Genomic DNA, 22,457 nt, shown 5'->3' with positions numbered 1-22,457 from the left:
GCGCAGTGGTTGAGAATCTGCCTGCTAATGCAGGGGACACGGGTTCGAGCCCTGGTCTGGGAGGATCTCACATGCAGCAGAGCAACTAGGCCCGTGAGCCACAACTACTGAGCCTGCGCGTCGAGCCTGTGCTCCGCAACAAGAGAGGCCGCGATAGTGAGAGGCCCGCGCACCGCGATGAAGAGTGGACTCCGCTTGCCACAAGTAGAGAAAGCCCTGGCACAGAAACAAAGACTCAACACAGCAAAAATAAATAGGTTAAAAAAAAAAAAAGAATCCACCTGCCAATGCAGGGGACACGGGTTCGATCCCTGATCCAGGAAGATCCCACATGCCACAGAACAACTAAGCCTGTGTGCCACAACTACTAAGCCTGCACACCTAGAGCCCGCGAGCCACAACTACTGAGCCTGCATGCCTAGAGCCTGTGCTCCGCAGCAAGAGAAGCCACCGCAATGAGAAGCCTGCGCACCACGATGAACAGTAGCCCCTTCTTGCCACAACTAGAGAAAGCCCGCATGCGGCAACAAAGACCCAACACAGCCAAAGATAAATAAAATAAAGAATTTCTTTTAAAAAGTAGTAGATAATTATTGCAGAGCAGTTAGAAAATGCAAAAAAGTATAAAGAAAACAACCTACAGCCCATCGTTGAGAAGAACTATAGACATTTTGGCATACTGCCTTCCCATCTTTATCACACATTCTGCTGTCTTGTAAATATTGAAATTTAAGTGTTGTTACTAACAGAATTTCTACTTTGCAGGTATCAGCGTAGCGTGGAATGGGCCACAAACCTCATGCGAAGACAAGGCCAGGATGAGAGCACAGTGCGTAGACTCCTTGAGGATTACACAAAGCCCCTTCAGCATCTTTGTCTGCAAAGGAATGAAGAGGTCCAGTTGTGTAATGAGCTGAATTCTGAAATGGTTTCCAAAACGGAAGGCACAGCAGATAGAGAGAAACTTTCTGCCATGAATGGGGTTGCAGGAAAGTCACACGATCTGGAGGATCCCAGCAAGCGATCAGACTGCCTGCATGACTCCAGGCCTGACCCGATACCTACCCACGGCTCGGGTGAACATGTGGCGGAGGTCACCGCTCCTCTGCCCCATGTGCACTGGGGCAAACAGGATGTTCTCCTCCCGCCCTCTGGTGCTCAGCCTGGGGACAGCAGCCAACGAGCGGGTCTGGTCCTGGCCAGAGAGAGAGGGCCTGAGCATCACTGCGTGCTGGTGGAGGAAGTCGTGTGTGACGTGAGTGAGAGGGAAGACGCCTCAGGTGGGAACGTAAGTAGAAGGAGAGAGATCACCTCCTCCAGAGCCATCTGTGTCTGAACCAGAGGAGATGCTAGCCAACAGGGACGTCCCTTACTCGGAGCTGGTAGCAGGCCCGTGTTCAGCACCCGGGACGTGTGAGAGCTGGTGCAGGACACACACTGCAGACCCTCCAAGGGCACCAGCCAGCCCTGGGTCCCAGCCCTGAGGGCTCAGTAGTCGTGAGGGCTGTTTCAACTGAAACTTCAAAGTCTGTGAATAGCTTAACTTTAAAAAATATATGAATATATATATATAATATTTAAATAACATATATCTGTAATACATAACATATAAAGTAACGCAGGTCCAGTTACATTCTCTCCCTTGCCAGGGAGAAGAAGAAATGCAACGGTGGTTACGCAGTCTTGAGTGTAGCGGTGGGCAGGGGCACAGGTGGGGAGGGCAGGGGCTCAGGTGGGGAGGGCAGCCCTCACAGGAGGAGGCTGGGGCACAGAACTAGATCCATTTCATTCAGGGACCTACAAGATAGTTGCCCCAGCAACATCTGTAGCAGCTAAAAGTGAGAAACAGTCTAATAGTTAAATAGCATGAGAAACACCCGTTTGAAGAAATATCTCGCCTTTAGAGTGGAGTTTATGAAGTCTCATTAAGAACGTGGCATATGCTTGGGAGGTGCAGTTGGGTGAAAAAAAGCAACACATAAAACTGACCAACAGAATGATCACAACTGCAGGAAAAGTTCATGGGCGATGAAAGAAAGGAACTAAGTCAAAATGTTAATACAGTTGACCCTTGAACAACATGGGTTTGAATGTGGGTCCCCTTACGAAAGGATTTTTTTCCGTAGTAAATACCGTACTGCTGCACGACCTGCGGTTGGTTGAATCTGCAGATAGGAAAGAACGCAGACGTGGAGGGCCAGGGCCGGCTGTGAGTTACACGCAGACCTTCGACTGCCCGGAGTCAGCACCTCAGCCCCCTTGTTGTTCAAGGGTCAGCTGTAGTAGAAAAACGAAAACTTATTTTTCTACATAAATAATAAATTATTTTTCTACATAAATAAATTATTTTTTAACCGGATTAATCCAACAAATGTGAATCGGGGAAATTTAGAAGAAAACGTTCGTTTTAAAATGCGCCCTCCTCCAGGTAACATGTAGTGCTTCCATTTGTTCTGTATATATTTTATTTTTCTCTTCAGATGTCGCCAAAAAAGAGACTGATATGCAGAAGAAATCCATTTAGGATCTTTGAGTACTTGCAGCTCAGCCTGGAAGAGGTATGTTCCCAGCATGTCGTCTTCTCAGCTGTCGGTCTCTGGGCCCGGGCAATGCCACGTAGATGAGTCCACCTCAAAATGCAGTTCCGCGTGCAGTCCAGTACTGAGGTCGCCGCAGGCAGAGTCCACATGCAGTGAAATGCCTGCATTTCGCTCCTCGGCCTTCATTTCATCGATTCTAAGATGTCCATTTAGGGCGGGCCTGCCCCGTATCATCCCACAGAGGTTTCAAGGGGGTTGTCTGAGCACTTCTTTTCACATCAAGGTTTCAGATTGTCCAGATATTGTGTTACTAATTTTTAGCAGCTTCTAAAAAACATACAGGTTTATTGAGACACCGAGCACATACCGTACCATTCATTCATTTAAAGTGTGTAGTGGGTTTTAGCATATTCATGGAGTTTCACCAGCTTTTCACAGGCTTCGATGCAGGCCCCGAGTCGTGTAGTGACTGCTAATTACGTAAATGGATTCTAGGTATTTCCTTCTGCAGAATTACTAACACGTGTTCCCTTTACTGCGTTCTCAAAAGTTGCTGCAAGTGGCTTTCTGAACCTGCCTTATATTTTCCGTCTGATTTGGGGCTCCTCTGTCCTGTGTTCACGCGGCCATCAGTCCCCCCTTTTTTGCTTATGTCTGTACTGTACCCGATTTTGACGACAGCACCCCTTCCTCTGTCTCCTGTCCTTGGCTGTGCCCTTCTGCAGGGGTGCTCCTGCCTGTCCGGAGGCTCCTGCAGCATCTAGCTCAGTGCTTGGCGTATCTGTTGGTCTCAGGCAGTGCTTGTTGAAAGCGTCCACGCTGGTCATTTCATAGATGTGTTCACAGAGAAGTGACTGTGTCTCCGTATTCTCTTCACCTGCTAGGCTATGCTGCCTTCCTTGCAGTGAGGCCAGCGGTACAAAGAACAGGCTCTCAGAGCAGGAAAGGATGTTGGGATTTATTTACTTCATCTCCTCAGTTTACAAATGAGACAGCTTAGTCTGCTGTGGAACACAGTAGCCACTAGCCGCATGTGACTGTTGAAACTAATTAAAATTGTGCAAAATTAAAAATCCTTTTCTCGGTTGTGCCAGCCACGTTTCAGACGCTCAGCAGGCCCCCGTGGCTACTCTGTTGGACGGCGCTGGGGACACCGTCCTCTAGGTCCTTGACTTCTCTGAGCCTCAGATTTCTGCTCTGTAAGATGAGGGTGATGTAACACCTTGTTCATGATATGTTCTGGAATTAAGTAGTGCTCGTGACGGCTTCAGCACCGTGCCTGGTGTATCGTAGATGCTCAGTAAGCATTGTGCCTGCTGTTTCTGTCATTACCATCGTTATTAAGTCACTTGTAAAAGCTATTTAGTGGCTGCTTGGAACTCTTCCTTTTGCAATCAGTGTTTAGCAAAAAGATTACCAGGGACTTGCTATGTGCCGGGCACTGGGCTGAGTACTAACGGTACAGAGAGAAGCAGAATGTGGCTCTGGTCCTTAGAGAGCCACAGATTGCAGTTCAGCGTGACGGGCACCGTGTGGTGTGTGGGCTGTGACTGCTCCTCTTGTACCCCACGTCTGACATCTGTGAGGCGCTTGATAATTATTTGTTAAGTGGATGTGTACAAGGTGGGATGGGCACAGAAACTGGTGAGCTCCAAAGGGATGCGAGCCACCTGGAAAGACTTTACAGGGTTGGTGGTACCTGCAGGTGTTACAGGGTAAATAGGGGATTGCCACGTGGACACGGGACGGCAGGCCCTTGCGTGCAGCATGGTCCCAGAAGCGGCCGCCCAGGAGGGGAGATCACGGAGGGCGCGTCTATGAGTAGGGGTCTGACCTGGTCCTGGTGGCACCGGGGCACTGCAGGCGGCTGTGCAGGGGAGTGGCAGGGACCGGAGCTGGCATCCGGGTGAGGGCAGGCTGGAGGGCTGAGCCGTCAGGAGGCAGCCAGCCTCTCAGCTGTAGGGGCAGCAGCAGCGGGCGGAGGGAGAGGATTCGGTGTCAGAAGCTGGGGGCCGAGCCTCGCTGCTCCAGGCGGGGACCAGCTGATGCTTTTCACTGACTGTGTTGCTCCCTCCTCCCACACACCCGCTGAAGAAATGCCACAGTAATGGAAGGCAGGAGGCGAGGTGGTGCTTGTTCTTGGAGGCCGCTCGCTTCCTGAGAACATTCCAGAGACGTGTTGCAGAAGTTTCCAGGGAGCGTGCAGTTAGGCCTGGCTCCGCTTCCCAGCTCTGTTTTGGCAGGTTTCCTTGGATGAATCACCCGTGTTTGGTGGTGCCACCCGTACAGTGTAACATGTTTCCATAAATGGCCCTCAGGAACACGGGCAGCCCTGCTGTGGTGATTCAAAGCGGTTCTTAGGTTTTGAGAATGGTAACACCGAGCTGACTGAGGGATCTGTCTCTGAGAGCTGTCTTTCATTTCAACGCTTCAGGCCCTGACCGGATTTAGTGACAAGACATTAAACCATCATGAAGCTCATCCGTCCGTCTTATTAGTACTATCACAGTAAAAACTTACTCATGAGATTTCGAGGGTCTAGTCTCCAGCCTCCACAGACCTCCCCGGTCTGCTGATGACTTAATTCTAAATGAAGCCAACTCCGTTGGATTAAGATTCTCCCCATGTATAATAAGTGCCTAAGAGCAGCTTGCAGAGGTTCATAAAAGCTATTTTAGGCCAATTATAAACGAGGCTTTGGTTTCATCAGTTCTTAGGGAAATGTGTGTTTGCTAATAATGGAAAGTTTCTGAAGAACTTAGGTTCTTATGGATACCAGGAGGTCATCTCTTCCTAGGCAAGGACTGGATTGAACCTTTCCCAGCTACAGTGTCTTCTTAGAAAGGCAGGGAAACGAAATGAATTGAGCAGTTAGGTGCTTTGCATGCTTTGGGGCGGGGGGCGGGGGGCGCTGTGCCTTGCGGTCTGTGAGATCTTAGTTCCCCGACCAGGGATTGAACTTGGGCCACGGCAGTGAAAGCACCTCCTAACCACTGGACCACCAGGGAACTCCCAGCATGGTCTTTGTAAGTCTTCAGGAAATCTAACCTCATTAAGTCTTTAAGACGGCTTGATCATCCCCATTTTCTAGATGAAGTGGGAAGGTTTAAGTGATACTTCCAAGCTAACGAGATTTCAGCCCAGGTCTGCTTATCTCAGAGGATCTTCCTGTTCTACCACTGTGAACCCAGAAGGGAAAGTTGAGGGAAAACGAAAGGAAAAGAAGGACTTGGCTTTTTGAGGAACCACCTTTTCTTTTCTGTTGCACCTTTTTGCCACCATCTGTGTCCATCTGAAAGAGCAGTGTGTTGCGTTAATAAGTAGTGGGCCACAGGAGAGCAAGCAGCAGGCTGTCACCAGGAGCTAAAGGAGAAGCAGGACAGTGTCCACCCCGAGGAAACGGAGCTGGGAGACCTGCCCTGGGTAGCCTGGCCACGTGCTCCAGACCATGGGCGGGATCCACACCTGCTTCTTTATTCTTTCAGCACAAGCATTGAGCCCCTTCTAGGTCAGGGGCACGGCAGGCAGAGTTTCTGTCTCACAGAGTTTACATTCTAGCTGGAGAGACACACTTAAGAAAGATACTTTCAGGCGAACGTAAATGCTCTGAGGAAGTCGATCGGAACGGGGTCACACAAACTGGGTGGTCAGGGAGGAGCTCTCTGAGGAGGGACCTTTGACTCCGGGTGTGGGAGCAGCAGTTACAAAGGCGAAGGCAGGAGTGAGCTCAGTGTGTCCGGGGACGGAAGTGAAGCGACCATCTAGGGAGAGCGCTGGGCGAGTGCCACGAGACGCCTGGGAGCCAGGGGCCTTCACATGCTGAGAAGGTAGTTCGGGCTGCCCTAGGGGACGGGCTGCGGGGCCGGAGCACAGAGGCCTTTGCAGAAGTCCAGGCGGGAGGTGGCGGCAGCCAGGATCAAGGCGCTGGACCCAGAGAAGCGGGCCTGGCAGGTAACCACCTGCATCTTCAGAGAAGCTCTCGATTTGGATCTGGGTAGAACTAAAGTAGTTCTCAGGGACTTCCCTGGTGGCGCAGTGGTTAAGAATCCACCTGCCAGTGCAGGGGACACGGGTTCGAGCCCTGGTCTGGGAAGATCCCGTATGCCGTGGAGCAACTAAGCCTGTGCACCACAACTACTGAGCCTGCTCTCTAGAGCCCCCAAGCCACAACTACTAAGCCCACGTACCACAACTACTGAGCCCGCGTGCCACAACTGCTGAAGCCCATGCGCCTAGAGCCTGTGCTCCGCAAGAGAAGCCACCGCAATGAGAAACCCGCACACCGCAAGGAAGAGTAGCCCCTGCTCGCCACAACTAGAGAAAAGCCCACGCGCAGCAACGAAGACCGAACACAGCCAAAAATCAATCAATCAATAAAATTTAATAAATAAATAAAGTAGTCCTCAAACCACATGTACTCTTAAAAATTATTGAAGGACCCCAAGGAGCATTTTTACATGGATTATATCTGTCAGTGTTTACCAAATTATACATTAAAATGAAAACTTAAATATGTGTTTATTAACTCATTTTAAATTAATGATAATAAACCCACTATACATTAACATAAATAATATTTTTATTTAAAATAACTATTCTTTCAAAACAAAACAAATCCAGTGAAAAGAGTGGCATTGTTTTTCATTTTGGCAAAGACTTTAAGGTCTGGCTTAAGAGAAGTCCCCTGGATTCTCACATCTGCTGCTGCGCTCAGTCTGTTGTGGTGTCACGTGTCTTGGAGCCTCTGGGAAGAATGAGTATGAACAAGGCCAATAATGCCTTGATCACACAAAATGGTTTTGACTTTGAGAGCTCCTGCAAGGGTCATGGGGACCTCAGGATCCCCAGACTGACCACACTTAAAGGACCACTGCTGTAAAGAGAAGTGTCATCAGGTGGCCAGGAGAGGATGACGGTGGGGTGGATTGGGGCAATTCCTGAGGGTCAGGACGGTGTTTCCTTAGCAGGACCTTGTCACTGCTTGAAAGCCCTGCACCTTCACAGCCTGTGTACACTTGAGTCCTGAGCCCTGGGCGGGGAGGAAAAAAGCCATCAGCACCACTGTGGTGGAGCAGAAGCCTGAGGGCTCAGGGCAGGGACCACCTTCCTGCTGCCACCTGCACCAGAGGTCCCTCCAGGATACCTGAAATCTCATCTTCCATCCTCATGTTAAAAAAGAAAGTAGTTGGGCTTCCCTGGTGGCGCAGTGGTTGGGAGTCCGCCTGCCGATGCAGGGGACACGGGTTCGTGCCCCGGTCCGGGAAGATCCCACATGCCGCGGAGCGGCTGGGCCCGTGAGCCATGGCCGCTGAGCCTGCGCGTCCGGAGCCTGTGCTCCGCAACGGGAGAGGCCACAACAGTGAGAGGCCCGTGTACTGCAAAAAAAAAAAAAGAAAGAAAGTAGCATTTAGAGCCACCATTTCTTCGTCACTGACTACTACAGACCAGCCTCACCTGAGCTGTTCAGACATCAGCGCAGATCCTAATCCCCTTGTACAGGCAGAGCCAACACCGGGGCCTGTTTGCTGTTGTCAGTGCTTGGCATTGTCTTGTTTTTGTCAGAAAGTTATTTTTATTTCCACGTCAGTGTGATTTTACTCAGCTGGGCCCGACCTTGTCTGCCGTTCCTCTTGCCTCCCCACGTGAGTGAAACGTGGTGCCTTTTAATGAAGTGAATGGAAGATGGGGTTTACTCGATTGGAAATTACTTTACAGCAAGAGTGACCAAGAAACTCATTTGGTTTACACAAACCAAGTCTGCGTTGCCCACTTTCCACGATTTTCTACTTATTTTTTTCTATAAATTGTTTTCTCACTTTAGTAAGGTCATTTGACAGAGGAAAATCCAATGAGCACAGGTTTCTATTGTTGTTGCTATTTACATCGTTTTTCAGTTTAGCCGTGTGTTTTTATAAAGAAAAAATACATGGAAAATTTCATAGAAATGTGTTGTACTGATTCTAAACCATTTTATGACATTCATATTTTAATCCTTGAAATTTGAATGAACCATTTATGTTTAAAAATATGTGACCATTTGGATGGTGATAAGGACATTAATTTGTATTTAACGCAAAGAGAAATCAGTCTGTAAAATAATTTCTCAACGTGGCACAGTTTCTGATGAGCATTTTCTGCTTGCTCTGTTTTTAGGCCTTCTTCCTGGTCTATGCTCTGGGATGTCTAAGTATCTACTATGAGAAGGTAAGATGTTTTATTCAGACCCAGTCCACTTAAAATTTCCCTGATGTTAAAAGCAGGTTGTAGTAATTTCCATATTGCTGTAATACAAATGTGTCCACTTTCACTGGATAAAACTGGAATTGAATTTTTTCTCTAAGTTTAGGCTTTGGGTCCTGAATTGGGATTGTTCAGGCAAAAGCCAGCTTTGACCCTTTCAGACTGAATTTCATTCCCAGAGACTAGGAGGATAGCAGTATCTTCTATAATGATCAGGAAATCTGTCAGAGCGGTACCAAAAATTAACAGCAAAAATAGAAACTACCCGTGTTTTAGCACCTGCTTCGGTAAAGGCTGTGAGTTAGGAACTTTATATGCAGTACTTCTAGTCCTCAACTTGCGCCTGTAAAGACTTTTATAGACGAGGTAACTGAGGCTGAGGAAACACGTAACTCACCCAGGGTCACACAGCTGGTCTGGTTAGAATTAGTATTTGAACCTATGTCAGGATAGCTCCAAAGCCCATGATTTTGTGCTGTATCCTGCTGCCCTTAGCAGAACGTTAATCCCAGTGTTTGCCTCCTGGTAGAGGAATTGGGTGGAAGGCGAGACTTCACCGTACACTTTTGTACTTCTTGAATTTTCGCCCATGTGAATGCAATACCTGTTCAAAATAATTCACGTGAAATTAAAATTAAGATGAAAAAGGTAAGCAGAACATTAGAACAGAGAAAATACATTTTATTCTGTTGTTGGGGGTACGTATTTCGTCATTCATCCGCTTCTAACTGTGTAAGTCCCCTTCATGAGTATCCCAGTGGTTTGGAAACGGGTGTCTGGCTGACGGGTGACCCATTGTCTGAGAGGGGGGCCGTCCTTAGCCCACCCCATCTCCTTCCCTGGGCCTTCACTGACATTTGTCGGGGCGTTCCAGCTGCTCTGTAGAACCCTCAGCCTCTGAAACTCGGTGGGCTGTCCAAGCCGGAAGTTCAGCCTTCTCCACGAGACTGTTGCTTGTTTTGGAGGGGGGTGGATTTCAAGACCACACACATATGGAGTTTCCACCTTAGGAACAACCGGTTGTTTTGTTTTGTTTAAAGGAGAAAAGAAAAAACAAAAAAACCCCAACTCTAGCTCATGCTTATGGTGTTAAAATCTCAGACTGAGACAAACTGAGCAAGTCTCATTGAGTGACCGATCCGTAAACCAACTAACTGAAGGACTGGCCGTTTTAGTCAGCACTGAAATGAAGCAGAAAACCTTCCAAACTTACCTGGTCTTTCCCGTTGTGTTTTTGTGTTGGCACGTCAGACTGTTCTCTGAACTGTTCTCAGTGTCTTCAAGTCCGACCTTAGAAACAAAATTCCCTTTGAAGCAGTTGGATTACTAACTTGTGCCTTGCAATAAATGTTCTAGTTTCAAAGACTAAATGGAACATGTTTTTGTAAAAATGTGACCGAATTATTTTTGGCTTTTCTGAATGTGGCCTGGCAAACCGCAGCTGCCCATCAGGGTCTGTGCGTGCTGCAACGTGCGCCCTCTGGCTTTGGTGGACACCCGGCCCGCCCCCATTCCTCTGCCTGGACTGTCCTCCCACCAGCAGCCCCTCCGCTGCCCTCCCCCGCTTCGCTTGGCTGTTTCCAGCCTGCAGGGTTGCTGTCTCAAGGGGGCCTCTCACAGGTCCTCTGGGGCAGTGCTGTCCAGTAGAAACATGATGGGAGCCTCAGATGGGAGCCACATGCATAGTTTTCAATTTTCTGGTAGACACATTAAAAAGGTTTTTTTTTTAAAGTCAGCTGAAATTGATTTACATTATTTACATAGTATATTTAACCCAACATATTTAAAATTGCTGGGATCATTTATATTCTGTTTTTCATTCTCAGTTTTGAAATTCAGTGTTTTTTGAACACTGGCAACACATCTAAGTTCAGAGGAGTGGCTGGCTGCCGCCACACTGGATAGCGCGGGTCTGGATCTTGTGGTTAAACCCTTTGTCATGGGCACCGTGTTTGTTTATCTTCTGCTCACACTTAGTATAGATGTTGTTGATTCACCGGCTGGATAATGGGTGGATACATATGTCATAATGCTTTGTTTTCCCCCAACAACCGTAGGAGCCTTTAACAATTGTGAAGCTCTGGAACGCCTTCCGCGTAGTTCAGCCTACGTTCAGGACTACGTACATGGCGTACCATCACTTCCGAAGCAAGGGCTGGGTACCCAAACCGGGCCTTAAGTACGGAACAGATTTGCGTAAGTGATTCTTGGCTTGGCAGGTGTGAGCACCAGGGTTCACATCAGATCCTGGGGTGAAAATCGAATCGGTTATATGTGCTGTTGCTGTTTTTTCCTGAGATGATGGATGTCCTCCTGCCTTAGATAATCATGTTTGGATCGGGGTGGAGGGTATGTTTTCCTCTTTTCCGCTCTGAGATCTTAGAAGAGAGTCCACAGCCCCTACCCCCGCCTCCCTTTAGTGTGTGATCGTGTGATGTAGGGCAGTCCCTTATCTTCTGGGGTAGTCTCACCTGTCAGATTGTGTGCAATGCCATTAATAATCATTGTAGAACTGTGGTGATAATCACAGCTGACATTTATTGAGCCCTTATTGTGTGCCAAGCATTGTAGGAGACGTTTGACGTGCACGACCTCGTTTAATCCTAATAGCAGTTCTACAAGATCAGAGCTCACCATCCTCGTTTTTCTGATAGGGAGACTGAAGTTGTGAGAGAAAGGGTCATTTGCCCCTAAAAGTTTCCAGGGTCAGTAACTCATAAGCCTGGGCTTTGAATGCTGGAGCCGAGGCCCTTGGAAACTTCTACACAGTACTGCCTCCCTCATCTTTATTTATAGGAGGGAGTCGGGACCCGCTGAGCACCTCATTCACCAGATAATTGCTCAGGGTCTTGTGTGAGCCAGATCTTCTTAGGTGCCAGGAACACAGAGGTGCACAAGACAGACAAAACTGCCTGGGTGGAGCTGCTCACGTGCTGGGGCGGGGCAGGGGTGAGGAACAAACAAGCAAACACATAAATACGTACTGTAATTTCAGAGTACTAAGAAAAATAAAGCAGAGTAAAGGAACAGAGAGTAAAAAAGAAACTTAGGGTGGTTAGGAAAGGGACTCTCTGAAAAGATGGGCCCCAAACAACAACAGAAACGTGACTACAGCGAGGGAACAGGTCACTTGACAGTCTGGGGAAGAATACCCAAGGCACAAAGGAGCAGCCAGTGCAAAGGCCCTGAGGCAGGACTTAGGAGCAGCACAAGGACAGTGCGTCTAGAACTTAGAGGTCTGAGGGGGAGAGTGACGTGAGGTGATGTCTGGGGAAGATCACGTGGGGCTGGGCAAAGACTTGGGGTGTTATTCTGGTTATTGGAAGTCCCGGGAGATTTTGAGCAAAGGAGTGACATATTCAGTAACTTGATTTAGTGGGACCTTTGTGTACTTTCTTACTAATAGACGGCGGGGGGCGGGGGGCAAGGGACGGGGATGGAAGCAGAGGGAGTAGTTAGGGAAGCTGACCTGACCAGCCCTGCGGACAGAATGATCAGGACCAGCTCGAGATTAGTTTGCCAGGTTTCCAGATGATTGCGTGGCCCACAGGTCACAGCGTTTCAATAAGTGACGTAGCCGTTGCACTGCCGTCACTGGCCCCCCGCCCTGCTCTCCTTTTCCTGCCCCGTGAGAACAGCCGCTCCGTGTGAGCGCTTGGCAGGCCAGTGTGCTCACCGAATGGGCGAAACCTGAGCAGAACTTTCCAGTTGACCAGGCCACAGTGATGCGCTCTGAGGAGGTAGGGGTAACAGAAAGAGCTCTCCGGGCTCACACCGGTTCCATGTCTTACTACCTGTGTGACCTCAGGGAGGTCAGTTCATCTCTCTGAGCTTCCGTTCACTCATCATGTAACATGGATAACAACATCTTTATAAGACAGCATCTTCTTTATAAAAAATAAAAACAAAACGTTGCCAGGGGAAGGGACCTCTGTTGAGTGCCTTGTAAGCGTACCTTATTGCGTGTGTTTTCAGTACTCAGGCCGTATATGTGGATGGTGAGTAGAGAAAACTTTCCGCATTGAAAAATAAACTGCCTTATAAGGCTGGATGAAAGGACAGACAGATGGACAGACTTTTAAAAAGAAAAGAAATATGTCAGCTGCTGTTTCCGAACCCCCCAAGGGCTTTGCCCCAGGAGGGGTGTATCTGCCCTTGGAGCTGCTTGTGTGATTAGCGTGAGACCAGGTTTCTAGCCCAGCAGTGCCAGGAAGGGTGTCTTCACATCTGCTTTAGGGAGAATTCAGGAGCTGCGCTAGCCTGGGGTGCGAAGAGCAGCTTCCTAAACTTGACCTCTTCTCCAGGCACGGCTACATGGTGCTGCTGGTCTCTTAACAGCATCATTTTAATTTTGAAGGCGAGTGATGTGATCACACATACCCTAGAACACAGGCTACACCCAGGACTGTGCTCCCTTAACAATTGTTTCTGCTCACAGAGGTAATGACTCATGACAAAGGGCCGGTAGGAAATTCACATCTTATCAGGGAAACCCTTCCCTTGACTAAGTCTTGTCAATCAGATTTCATTCCAGGAGCAGCGCTTGGAACAGGTGATAAGATCTCAAATCAGGCACAGCTGCGGGGCCAGTTGACCTTGATTGCCCTGTGCTGAAAACCAGGCCAGAAATCACTTGGGAGCCTTTCCGTACATCCCCCCCACCCCAGAAGCTGCTGCCGGCTCCTATGGTGACCAGGTGCCTTGGTGCTTTTCTTCTCCCGTCTTATTTCATCTTCACGCTCCGTGAGGCGTGTGGCGCTCACCTCCTTCAGTAGCTGAGGAAATTGAGGTTTCGAAGGGTCAGGGGAGTTGCCGAGGGTCCCACAGCTGGTAAGTACAGAGGTTAGGGCTGTTTGGGTCCCAGCTCTGTGTACTTCCCACCACACCTGACTAACCTTGCCAGCCAGAAAGCCGAAAACCACCTCCAGCCTTCTATTTTTGTCTTACGCATTCCCACCCATTCCAATTTTGGGTTCACGTGGACTGAGTTTGATCATGTGATTCCCCAGCTCCCTGCAAATTAGAAGTTGCAAAACAGGTAGAAGGAGGGGAGCCGTTAGAAGCCAGCAGAGTTACAGGATGTCCAGAGAAGAACCATTGCTGGTCGTGGCATCGGCCCAGAGCTGGTGGCTGGCTCTGCCCCAAGGGAGAGGCGCTGGGGCCCCGTGCTCCTCACAGAGCAGGGAGCTGCACCTTCCTCCCATCCCCATCTTCAGTTCTTTCCCAAGCCACCCTCTTGGCTTATTCTTCTAATCAGACTTTAAATGTTTTTGTTAACATTTTCCACATTTGCACACATAATACGTATTAAATCATAAGTGTTTTTGCACGCAACTCCTGAGAATATTCTCCTCCATAATTATGGCATCATATAATACCTAAGAGAAATCAGAATTATTCATTAATATTAATCAGAATAATTAACAATTCATTATTGATTATTCATTAATATTAATTAATTATTCGGTAATATAATATCATAAAAATATCCAGTCCATATTTCAATTTTCCCACTTGTCCCCGCAATGTCTTCTGTGGCTGTTTGGTTTTTGATTTTTTTGACAGGCTCCACTCAAGATTCATTTGTCACATTGAGAGCATTTACCACTTTTAGTTTCCTAGGGAGGCCATGAGAAATGACCACAAACTGGGGACCTAAAGCAGCAGAAGGTCTAGAGGCCGGAAATCTGAAACCATGGCATTGGCGGGGCCGTGCTCCCTCCGTTCCTTCCCGCTTCCAGCTTCTGGCGGCGCCAGCTGTTCCTTGGCTGTGGCTGCATCCCTCCAATCTCTGCAAAGATCCTTTTTCCAGATAAGGTCACATTCACAGGTCCCAGGAATTGGGACGTGGACATATCTTTTGGGGGCCACCATTCAACCACTGCAGTCTCTTCAGTCTTTTTTAATCTAAAAGAGTCCCTCCACCTGTTTGTTTTCTGTGACGTTGACTTTTTTTGAAGAGTCCCGTAGGGTGTCCCACAGTCTAGGTATGTCTGATCACTTCCTCGTGGTTAGATTCGGGCTTGCCGTTTTTTTTGCAAGCACGGGTGATGTGTGTCCTCACTGGGCCACGTCCAGGGGTGCCTGACGTCAGGTTGTCCTACTGCTGGTGATGCCGTTTTTTATTGTGTTTTATTTTTATAAAAATATTTTTTTTTATTTTTAAAATAGGGCAGCCATTGTCGGGTGTCTGCGCTTTTCCTTTTGTAGTTCACAAGTGACTTGTAGGGTGACACTGAATATCTGGTTCCCTAGTAGTTACAGTGGTTGCCCAAATTGATTATTGCCCTGATCACTGTGTTCTGACTCTATCATTCCTTCCGCACGTCACATCTGGTGTTAGTGTAAGAAAGCACGTCTCCTCTCTTCTCCCTCTTCGTTCAGACTTTATTTTTAAATACCCACTATTTCTTAGACTTCTGAAGCTTTCATCTTTCTACCTGGGAGGCATTTTGGTAAAACTATTTTATTTTCCCCTCTGAATACACTGTTATCATCGTAATCTCTATTATCATGGGTAACTCTTCGAGCACCTCCACCTGCATTATTACCCCCATTTTCCATAAGGAGATTGAAACACAAGTGTCATCATATGGTCTTGGCATTGCTGAGCCTTGAGTTGGGGTCTGACTGATGCCATGTTTATGCTTTTAACCCCTAAGCTGCACCTCCATCGTAGTCAGGCATCTGAATGGCCTGAGTTGGGGGTCGGAGCTGCTTTCGAGCTGTGTCACTTTCCAGATGCATCTTAGGTGAAGGATGTGTAACTGATCATAGATAATAGCATCTGAGGGCTAGAGAAGATTTTAATTTCCCCTCATGTCTTCATTTTATGATTTTTGGAGACTGAGGCTCAGGGAAGTTAATAATGTGTTTAAAGCCACACAATTAGGAGTGGCAGAGATCAGGCCAAAACAGAACCCCGAATTCAGTCTCATCCCAGTACAGGGTCTCCTTCCACTGCACCACATCCCCAGAAATTGAGAAATAGGTGTTTAGATATTTACTTAAATGTGGGCCCTTACACAGTGAATTTGAGCTGACTTGCCAAATACTTTAAATACAATTTAAATAGGAAATATGTTCATAAGAAGGAAAGGTGACCATGGAAAATACACGTGAAGGGTTACTGTATCATCCATTGGGTCCTAAACTTGTTCTGACCTCGTGGTGCGTGAGCTAAAGGGAAACGTGATTAACTACCGGGTTTATGCCCAAAAGGAAAAGTTCTGCCAGTTCCTCAAAGGAAACAAAGCTTTTCTGCCTTTGTTTTTGCACAAGCTCACGGATATAATTGTTAGTTAAGGTAATTCCTGCGGCTGTAGTTACATATAAATTCCAGATTTCATGGGCATAATTAACACTAGAAGTTAATTCTGTTCACGTGAAATCCAAAGCCAGTGTCCGAGTGGTGGGTGGACCAACTCCCACAGGGACTGCAGGGGCCCGGCTTCTTCCTGTGGTCCCACGAGCTTCACTCGGCCTCACAAAGGAACAAGCACAGGCTCGGTGCCGGGGAGGGTTTTCTGGGCCAATCAGGAAGTGCCCCGGGACACACAGCCACTCCTTGCTGCTTGGGAGGCTGATACGGTGTCTCTCACGTGCCTGGAGAGAGAGCAAACAGATCTGGTTGGGCAGATCTCCGCAGCCTGCCACAGGCTGTGCGCCCCCGAGGGCTCGCCTGCACTTCCACGGTCCACGGCAGACCCCGGCCAGCCACTCTGACCTCCACAGACTGAATGAGGTGGGCAGGCGCGTCTCCGAGTGGCGTGTGTGCTTATGTGACTTTTTCCCCACTTGACTTTGAATTTCCTAAAAGTAGGCATGAGTCTCATTCATCTTTAGCACCAGCACCTATCCTGTACCGGCCAGAGGAGCTCAGACCCTGAATGACGATTCAGAAGATTTGAAATGAATAACTGAATGTTGGTCCTCATTATACCAACTTGACACGCTTGACATGATTTCACACTCTCTCTCTGGAGAGTGTAAGACAAGAGACAGGACAAAAATTGCTTATACTTGGATTTGGAGTTCATTTGTGGGGCGCAGGTGGGACGAGGGTGTTAGGGTCTTGGCACCAGATTTGCTTTGCTAATTTTTGTTCCAGGGGAAAATAACAGTTTGGGTTTTAAAAACAGACCACAGGGTGTATTACAGGTTACCCACATAGAGAGCCCTGGGTGTTTGAAGAAGAAAATACTTTATAAGTATGAAATGAGACTGTGATTTCGAGCGGTTACCAGTTTTCTTTCTTTCTCTTTGCAGTGTTGTATCGAAAAGGCCCTCCATTTTACCACGCAAGGTTTGGAGTGATTTCTTTTTTTTTTTTTGGAGTATAGTTGATTTACAGTGTTGTGTGTGTTTCTGCTGTACAGCGAAGTGATTCCGTTACACATACACATATATTCATTCTTTTTTAGTTTCTTTTCTCATTTTGGTTATCACAGAATAATTGAGTGGAGTTCCCTGTGCTATGCAGTGGGTCCTTGTTGGTTATCTGTCTTGTGCATATTAGTATGTGTGTGTTCATCCCAAGCTCATGATTTATTGGAGTGATTTGTAAATAAGTTCATGGCTTAAAGTGACAGGAGGAAATTTCTGAGCCCCAATTTAATTTTCAGAGGCACACAAATAATTAGAGTCAAATTCCTCCTGGTTTAATAGGAATAGATACTATATGTCTGTCCCTTATAAGTAGAAGTTGTTACACTATCTATAAAATAGTAAATAGGTCAGGATAATTTATGTTTTAGCATTAAACATTGAGTTAATCTATGCAGTTACTGCTATATAGTAATTATTCATCTTCATATCAGTGAGTATTATTATCTAAACAGTTGAATGAATTCACCGGTTTCACGCTGGGAGAAATATTTCTGTTCCTTTCCTGTAAGTGCTGAATCAGGCTTATAGTTTGTAATGTAAAGTGTGAGTTTTTCATTAATACTTTTCCCAGTAGTAGTCTAGGGGAATTCAGGATCAGATGCTGTGTGTTTTATTTTCTGTATTTTCGTTCTTGGTAGGACAAACAATGTTATTTTTATTTTATTTTAATATTTATTTATTTATTTTATTTTTGGCTGCATCGAGTCTTAGTTGCGGCACGCGGGATCCTCCGCTGCGATGCGTGGGCTCCTCGTCGCGGGGCTCAGGCTTCTCTCTAGTTGTGGTGCTTGGGCTCCAGAGCACGTGGGCTCTGTAGTTGTGGCACACGGGCTCTCTAGTTGTGGCCTGCATGGTCAGTAGTTGCAGCACGCGGTCTTATTTGCCCCGCGGCATGTGGGATCTTAGTTCCCTGACCAGGGATCGAACCCACGTCCCCTGCGTTGGAAGGTGGATTCTTAACCACTGGACCACCAGGGAAGTCCCAAGCACTGTTCTTTGTAAATGGGTTGACTTCATGTTTTTGTTTTTTTTTTTAAACACCCTTTGCCTTGTTTTCCAGTTACTCTGTCATCATCGAGCTGGTGGATGACCGTTTTGAGGGCTCTCCTCGCAGACCTCTCAGCTGGCGGTCCCTGGCCGCCCTGAGCAGAGTTTCAGTCAGTGTCTCCAAGGTAACACCGCCTCAGCTTTGGGGTTCATGTGTCATTTAAATGGTTGGATTTTTCGTCTTAATTGTGGTAGAAGCATGAAAGTCACGTGTAGGGACCGCAGAGCATCTGCGTGAACGAAGCTCTGGAAGCTGGCCCCCCTCTCCGTTGTCCCCCACCAGCTCCACAGCTCCAGGGGTGGAGCTCCGAGGTTTCCCACGGGGATGGGTGTCAGTGGGCATTGCCTTCCTTCCTGGGGGCCAGCCCAACCAGCACGTGCTCAGAATCCACTCCCACTCATTCACAGACGACTCAAAAAACACTGACGTGTTTGTTTTTTCATAGGTAGCAGATCTCTCAAAGAGAGAGAGGAAGGGAATTAGTATTTATCGCTAAACACCTTATGTCTTTTCTCACTACCCTGTTATTATCCTCATCCGAAGGGTGAGGAATCAGAGTCAGAGATGTTGGGTGACCAGTCCAAGAACACACAGCTCATGAGCAGAGCTGGGATTCAAACCCAGAGCCACATGACTGCCCCACCTGTGTTCTCCGATATCCCACTGCCGTCAAGTTAGAAGGGACATTTCGTCTCATACCAGGACTACGAAGAATGGCAGTTTTGTGTGTTCTCTGCTACTCAGTAACTCTCTGAGTTCTCCTTCCCACAGCTGCTGGAGGCGTGCAGGGCGTTGAGGCCGGAAGGGCCAGCAGGGCCAGATGGCGGCTGCCTGGGCGCAGGCTACGTTGCTTAGGCTTTATCCTGTGCGAGTCACTGTGTCCTAGAGAAATAGGGGTCTAAACCGTTTCCAGTATTGAATATTTTAAACGCTGTGTTTATAATCAGCATATGTGCTCTGTTTGCATTCTCCTGCCATGTCAACGATGACTGAACGGCAGGTCTTTGGTCCGGAGTGGGGCCTGGTTACGTTCCCGGGAGGGAACGGACATGCTTTGTGAGCTTCGGGCAGCACACACTGAGAGGGGGTGGAGGCGGCCGCGTTTCCTGCCCAGATTTGGATTTGTTTTGTGGGATACGGAGTTTGTTTTTCATGTCTCAATAGGAATTTATGCTGTGCTATTTGATTAAACCCTCCACCATGACTGACAAAGAAATGGAGTCACCAGAATGCATGAAACAAATTAAAGTTCAGGTAGGTGAACTCGGAAACAAATTCATGTCGTCACAAAGGCTCTGCCCAGCATATTGCGTCCCTTGGAACCTGTGGTCCCGAGACAGGACGGGAAAAGCATCTCGCCTCGGCGACGAGAGCCCTCTCAGGTCCTTCCCCTCTGAACCCAGCGGCCCCTTGTCCTGTGATGTCCTCTGGTTTCCGCCCCTGCCGGGAGCAGCCCAGACCTCTCCTGGGTCTCGGCCCCTGAAACGACAAGGGTCACTGTTGGCTCGCCACCTCCTTGAACATCTTGTCTGGCTGCTGGGGGCCTGTGTTGGGCTGAGGCTCCCGCATCTTCCTGGCGGGATTTTCTCTGCCGGCACTGCCGACCCGCCATGCAGTTGCCCATCCCGCAGCAGGCCAGCGGTTGGTCCCCAGGGCCCAAGCGCCTCGTCCCCCTGTTTATCCTGCTCACACCCACTGGCTCAGCTCTTCATAAAATGCCAGTCGAGACCCACGTCTCCCTTCCCCGTGCTGCCCCAGACACACCGGCACCGTCACAGACCTGGTACTGTGTTGAACGGTGGGTTCGCACCAGCACTCCTGTTCCTGAAATGTGCTGGTAGGAGACCACAGCAGGGGTAGCTCTTAGAATCTTGGGGTGATTGCTGTAGATGCTGTAGATGTTTCCACATGAGGTCTGTTTGCTACATTCACATTTCTCCAAATGTTTAGTTATAAGGAACGGGGAGCAGGTATCATCCTTGTACAGACAGCTCTCTACAGAATGTCTCTGCGATGCTGTATGCCTAGCCTGTTCACGTTCGTTCATTTCTGTTTTTGCAATTCAGTCGCCTTTTATTTTGATTGGTTACAGGAGGTGATTCTAAGCCGTTGGGTTTCTTCACGGGAGAGGAGCGATCAAGACGAACTTTAACAACTCAGCCTCAGGTTTCTGATTTCACCAGCAAATATTACTGAGTCTCCTGTATAAGCCAAGTTCAGGGCGAGGTAAAGAGTCCTTTTATTGTAATTGCCCATTAATGTAAAAGTTTTAAAGAGCGTGGCACTCCGAGCACCGGAAAGTGTCAGTGTGTTAGAAGTTGAAATTACACAGGGAAGAAGAGCCCTGTGCGGGGACTACAGGTTCTGTCCTTGGATCGGTCACTCACTGACCCCGGGCCTCTCGCCTCAGGGCCTCGTCCTTTCTGCGAGGGGGCTGGACTAGGCCAGTCCCAAGAGGACCCTCCCAGCAACAGGCAACTTCTGTTACTCTCTGATTTTACCTGAAATGGTAGTTTCTCTCCAAATGGCTCTGCAGTTTTCAGGGCACCACTGTGCACCTGCCTCTCTCATTACCCACGTCCAATCTGTCCTGGAAGAGGGGCTTCTGTCCACAGGTCTCCAGCTCTCCAGGAACTTCAGCCAATTTCGCAAACATGGGAAATTCCATTTACTGTCTACCAAGGATTTCTGTATCATAGGAAGCATTTTAAAACACGTTACCTCATTATTTAATTCTCAGTGAACTTATTGGTGGGCACGTTGTGTAGAGTACACAACAATATTGTACAGGATTAGATAAGAATTGTATCTTGCTTCACTGAACTCGTTATAAAATAAAAATATGTGGTGAAAAAATGAATGGAGATATATAGTGAATGTAATTAATATTTGGTAAAACACAGTAAACGAAGCCCTTTTTTAAATTGTTTAGATGACAATGAAGAGTTGCCTGAGGGGCAGCGGGGGCTGGGGGGGGATGGGTGGAGGGGACGGTGAACAATGTCTGAGATCCACCCAGCGCCCAAATTCACATCACTGGCCGGCAGCCTTCTCCTTGACACCAAGTACCCCAGAAGCGGACGGCTAAGAACCATCTTGGGAAGCTGTGGGATGAAAACACCAAAATGGGCCTCTGTTTGCATTCCCTTGACCTTGGGCTTAGAGCTCCTGATGACTGAAGATTCTGCTTGAGGTTGAGTGTTTAAGGGGTTGCTTCTCTTCTCCTCACGATACCGCTCTGGCAGCCAGACCGTTTGGTCGGCGTGATCTGCGTCTTACAGATTTGGAGTCCAGGTGATGGAGCTCCCCTTCCTTCCCTGTTTCAGACCAGTAAAGCCCATCCGTTTGAAAGAGCCTGTGGCAACCTTCTTGCTCTTCATCAGTGATGAGAATAGTTGGTCAGCATTTTTACCGTCCGCCTTGCTTACTCCAGGCTCCTTACACCGCAGAAGACTTGGCTTTGAATCACCACTTTATCAAAACCTTGAAAGTCAGCAAAAAATTTCAAGAGCCGTTTCTTTCCTATTTCATTCATCATTTGTGATGACACTCCTTTCCAAGCCTAATCAGTGCATCGAATGCCTTTATGGTAAAAACTCTGCCGTGAATCCTTCATCAAAGTTCAGTCACCCCATCAGCTCTCCAGGTACTGTATCATCAGCTGATACGCTTTGAAGGTTGTGGTGACTCCTTGGAATAAAGGCTACATTAAAGGTGTGTGAAAACGGAAAGACCACAGTTATTATCCGTAACTGAAAACTCTAGAAGGATGCCTAGAAGCATCGTCTTCCGTCAAAGAAGCCTTGTGTGAAAGATTCTCCTGCGTCATGTGTATGGTTTGAACACTGTGTAGCAGGCCATGCGCTTTGTTTTCAAAAAAAAAAAGCTCAGGTTCATCAAGATTGGAAATTTGCTCTGCAGTACAGCCACCTTCGGGAATTTCAGGGGTTCACTGGGGGAGCTGCTGCAGCCTTACATGCAGCTGCAGTCAGGCTTACATAAATCTCCCAGACCTTCCAGGCTGGCTTTAAAACCGAAGTCCATCACCAAATCCTCGCTCCCCATCACTTTTCTAACTCTCCATCTGTACCAGCATGTGCTCCGTGGCATCACGCTGACTGGCTGTGCATCCTCTATACATGAATCTCACTAGCTTGATAAAAATAGCTCCCATGCTCCAGAGACTGCGAGACTTTGTGGAACCCACGCATTTCACAAGTTGTGCTTTGTCACCCACCCAA

The 22,457-nt window shown here is 48.0% G+C and overlaps 1 protein-coding gene across 9 annotated transcripts in view; it reads left to right on the top strand.

Moving 5' to 3' along the window:
• The window catches only part of LOC101272154 (peroxisome proliferator-activated receptor gamma), a 221,340-nt gene that overhangs the window by 186,369 nt on the left and 12,514 nt on the right, over nt 1-22,457 (top strand). For 5 of the 9 annotated variants that reach the window (XR_007479746.1, XR_007479747.1, XM_049716094.1 and 2 more), the window contains 8 exons: nt 766-1,288; nt 2,481-2,558; nt 8,694-8,744; nt 10,838-10,976; nt 17,049-17,085; nt 18,229-18,340; nt 19,381-19,470; nt 20,309-20,442. Coding sequence is in view for 4 of the 9 variants with exons in the window: in XM_049716094.1 (XP_049572051.1) it covers nt 766-1,288; nt 2,481-2,558; nt 8,694-8,744; nt 10,838-10,976; nt 17,049-17,085; nt 18,229-18,340; nt 19,381-19,470; nt 20,309-20,368 (1,090 nt within the window). In the remaining 5 variants the exon portion in view is untranslated. Of the gene's footprint in view, nt 1-765; nt 1,289-2,480; nt 2,559-8,693; nt 8,745-10,837; nt 10,977-17,048; nt 17,086-18,228; nt 19,471-20,308; nt 21,077-22,457 lie in introns of those variants that run through there. The other 4 variants (XM_033414109.2, XR_007479749.1, XR_007479748.1 and 1 more) reach the window with 4 other exon arrangements.

The sequence above is a fragment of the Orcinus orca genome, chromosome 10 (genome assembly GCF_937001465.1).
Source record: "Orcinus orca chromosome 10, mOrcOrc1.1, whole genome shotgun sequence".
Taxonomy (NCBI): domain Eukaryota; kingdom Metazoa; phylum Chordata; class Mammalia; order Artiodactyla; family Delphinidae; genus Orcinus; species Orcinus orca.
This window is presented reverse-complemented; position numbering and strand designations above follow the sequence as displayed.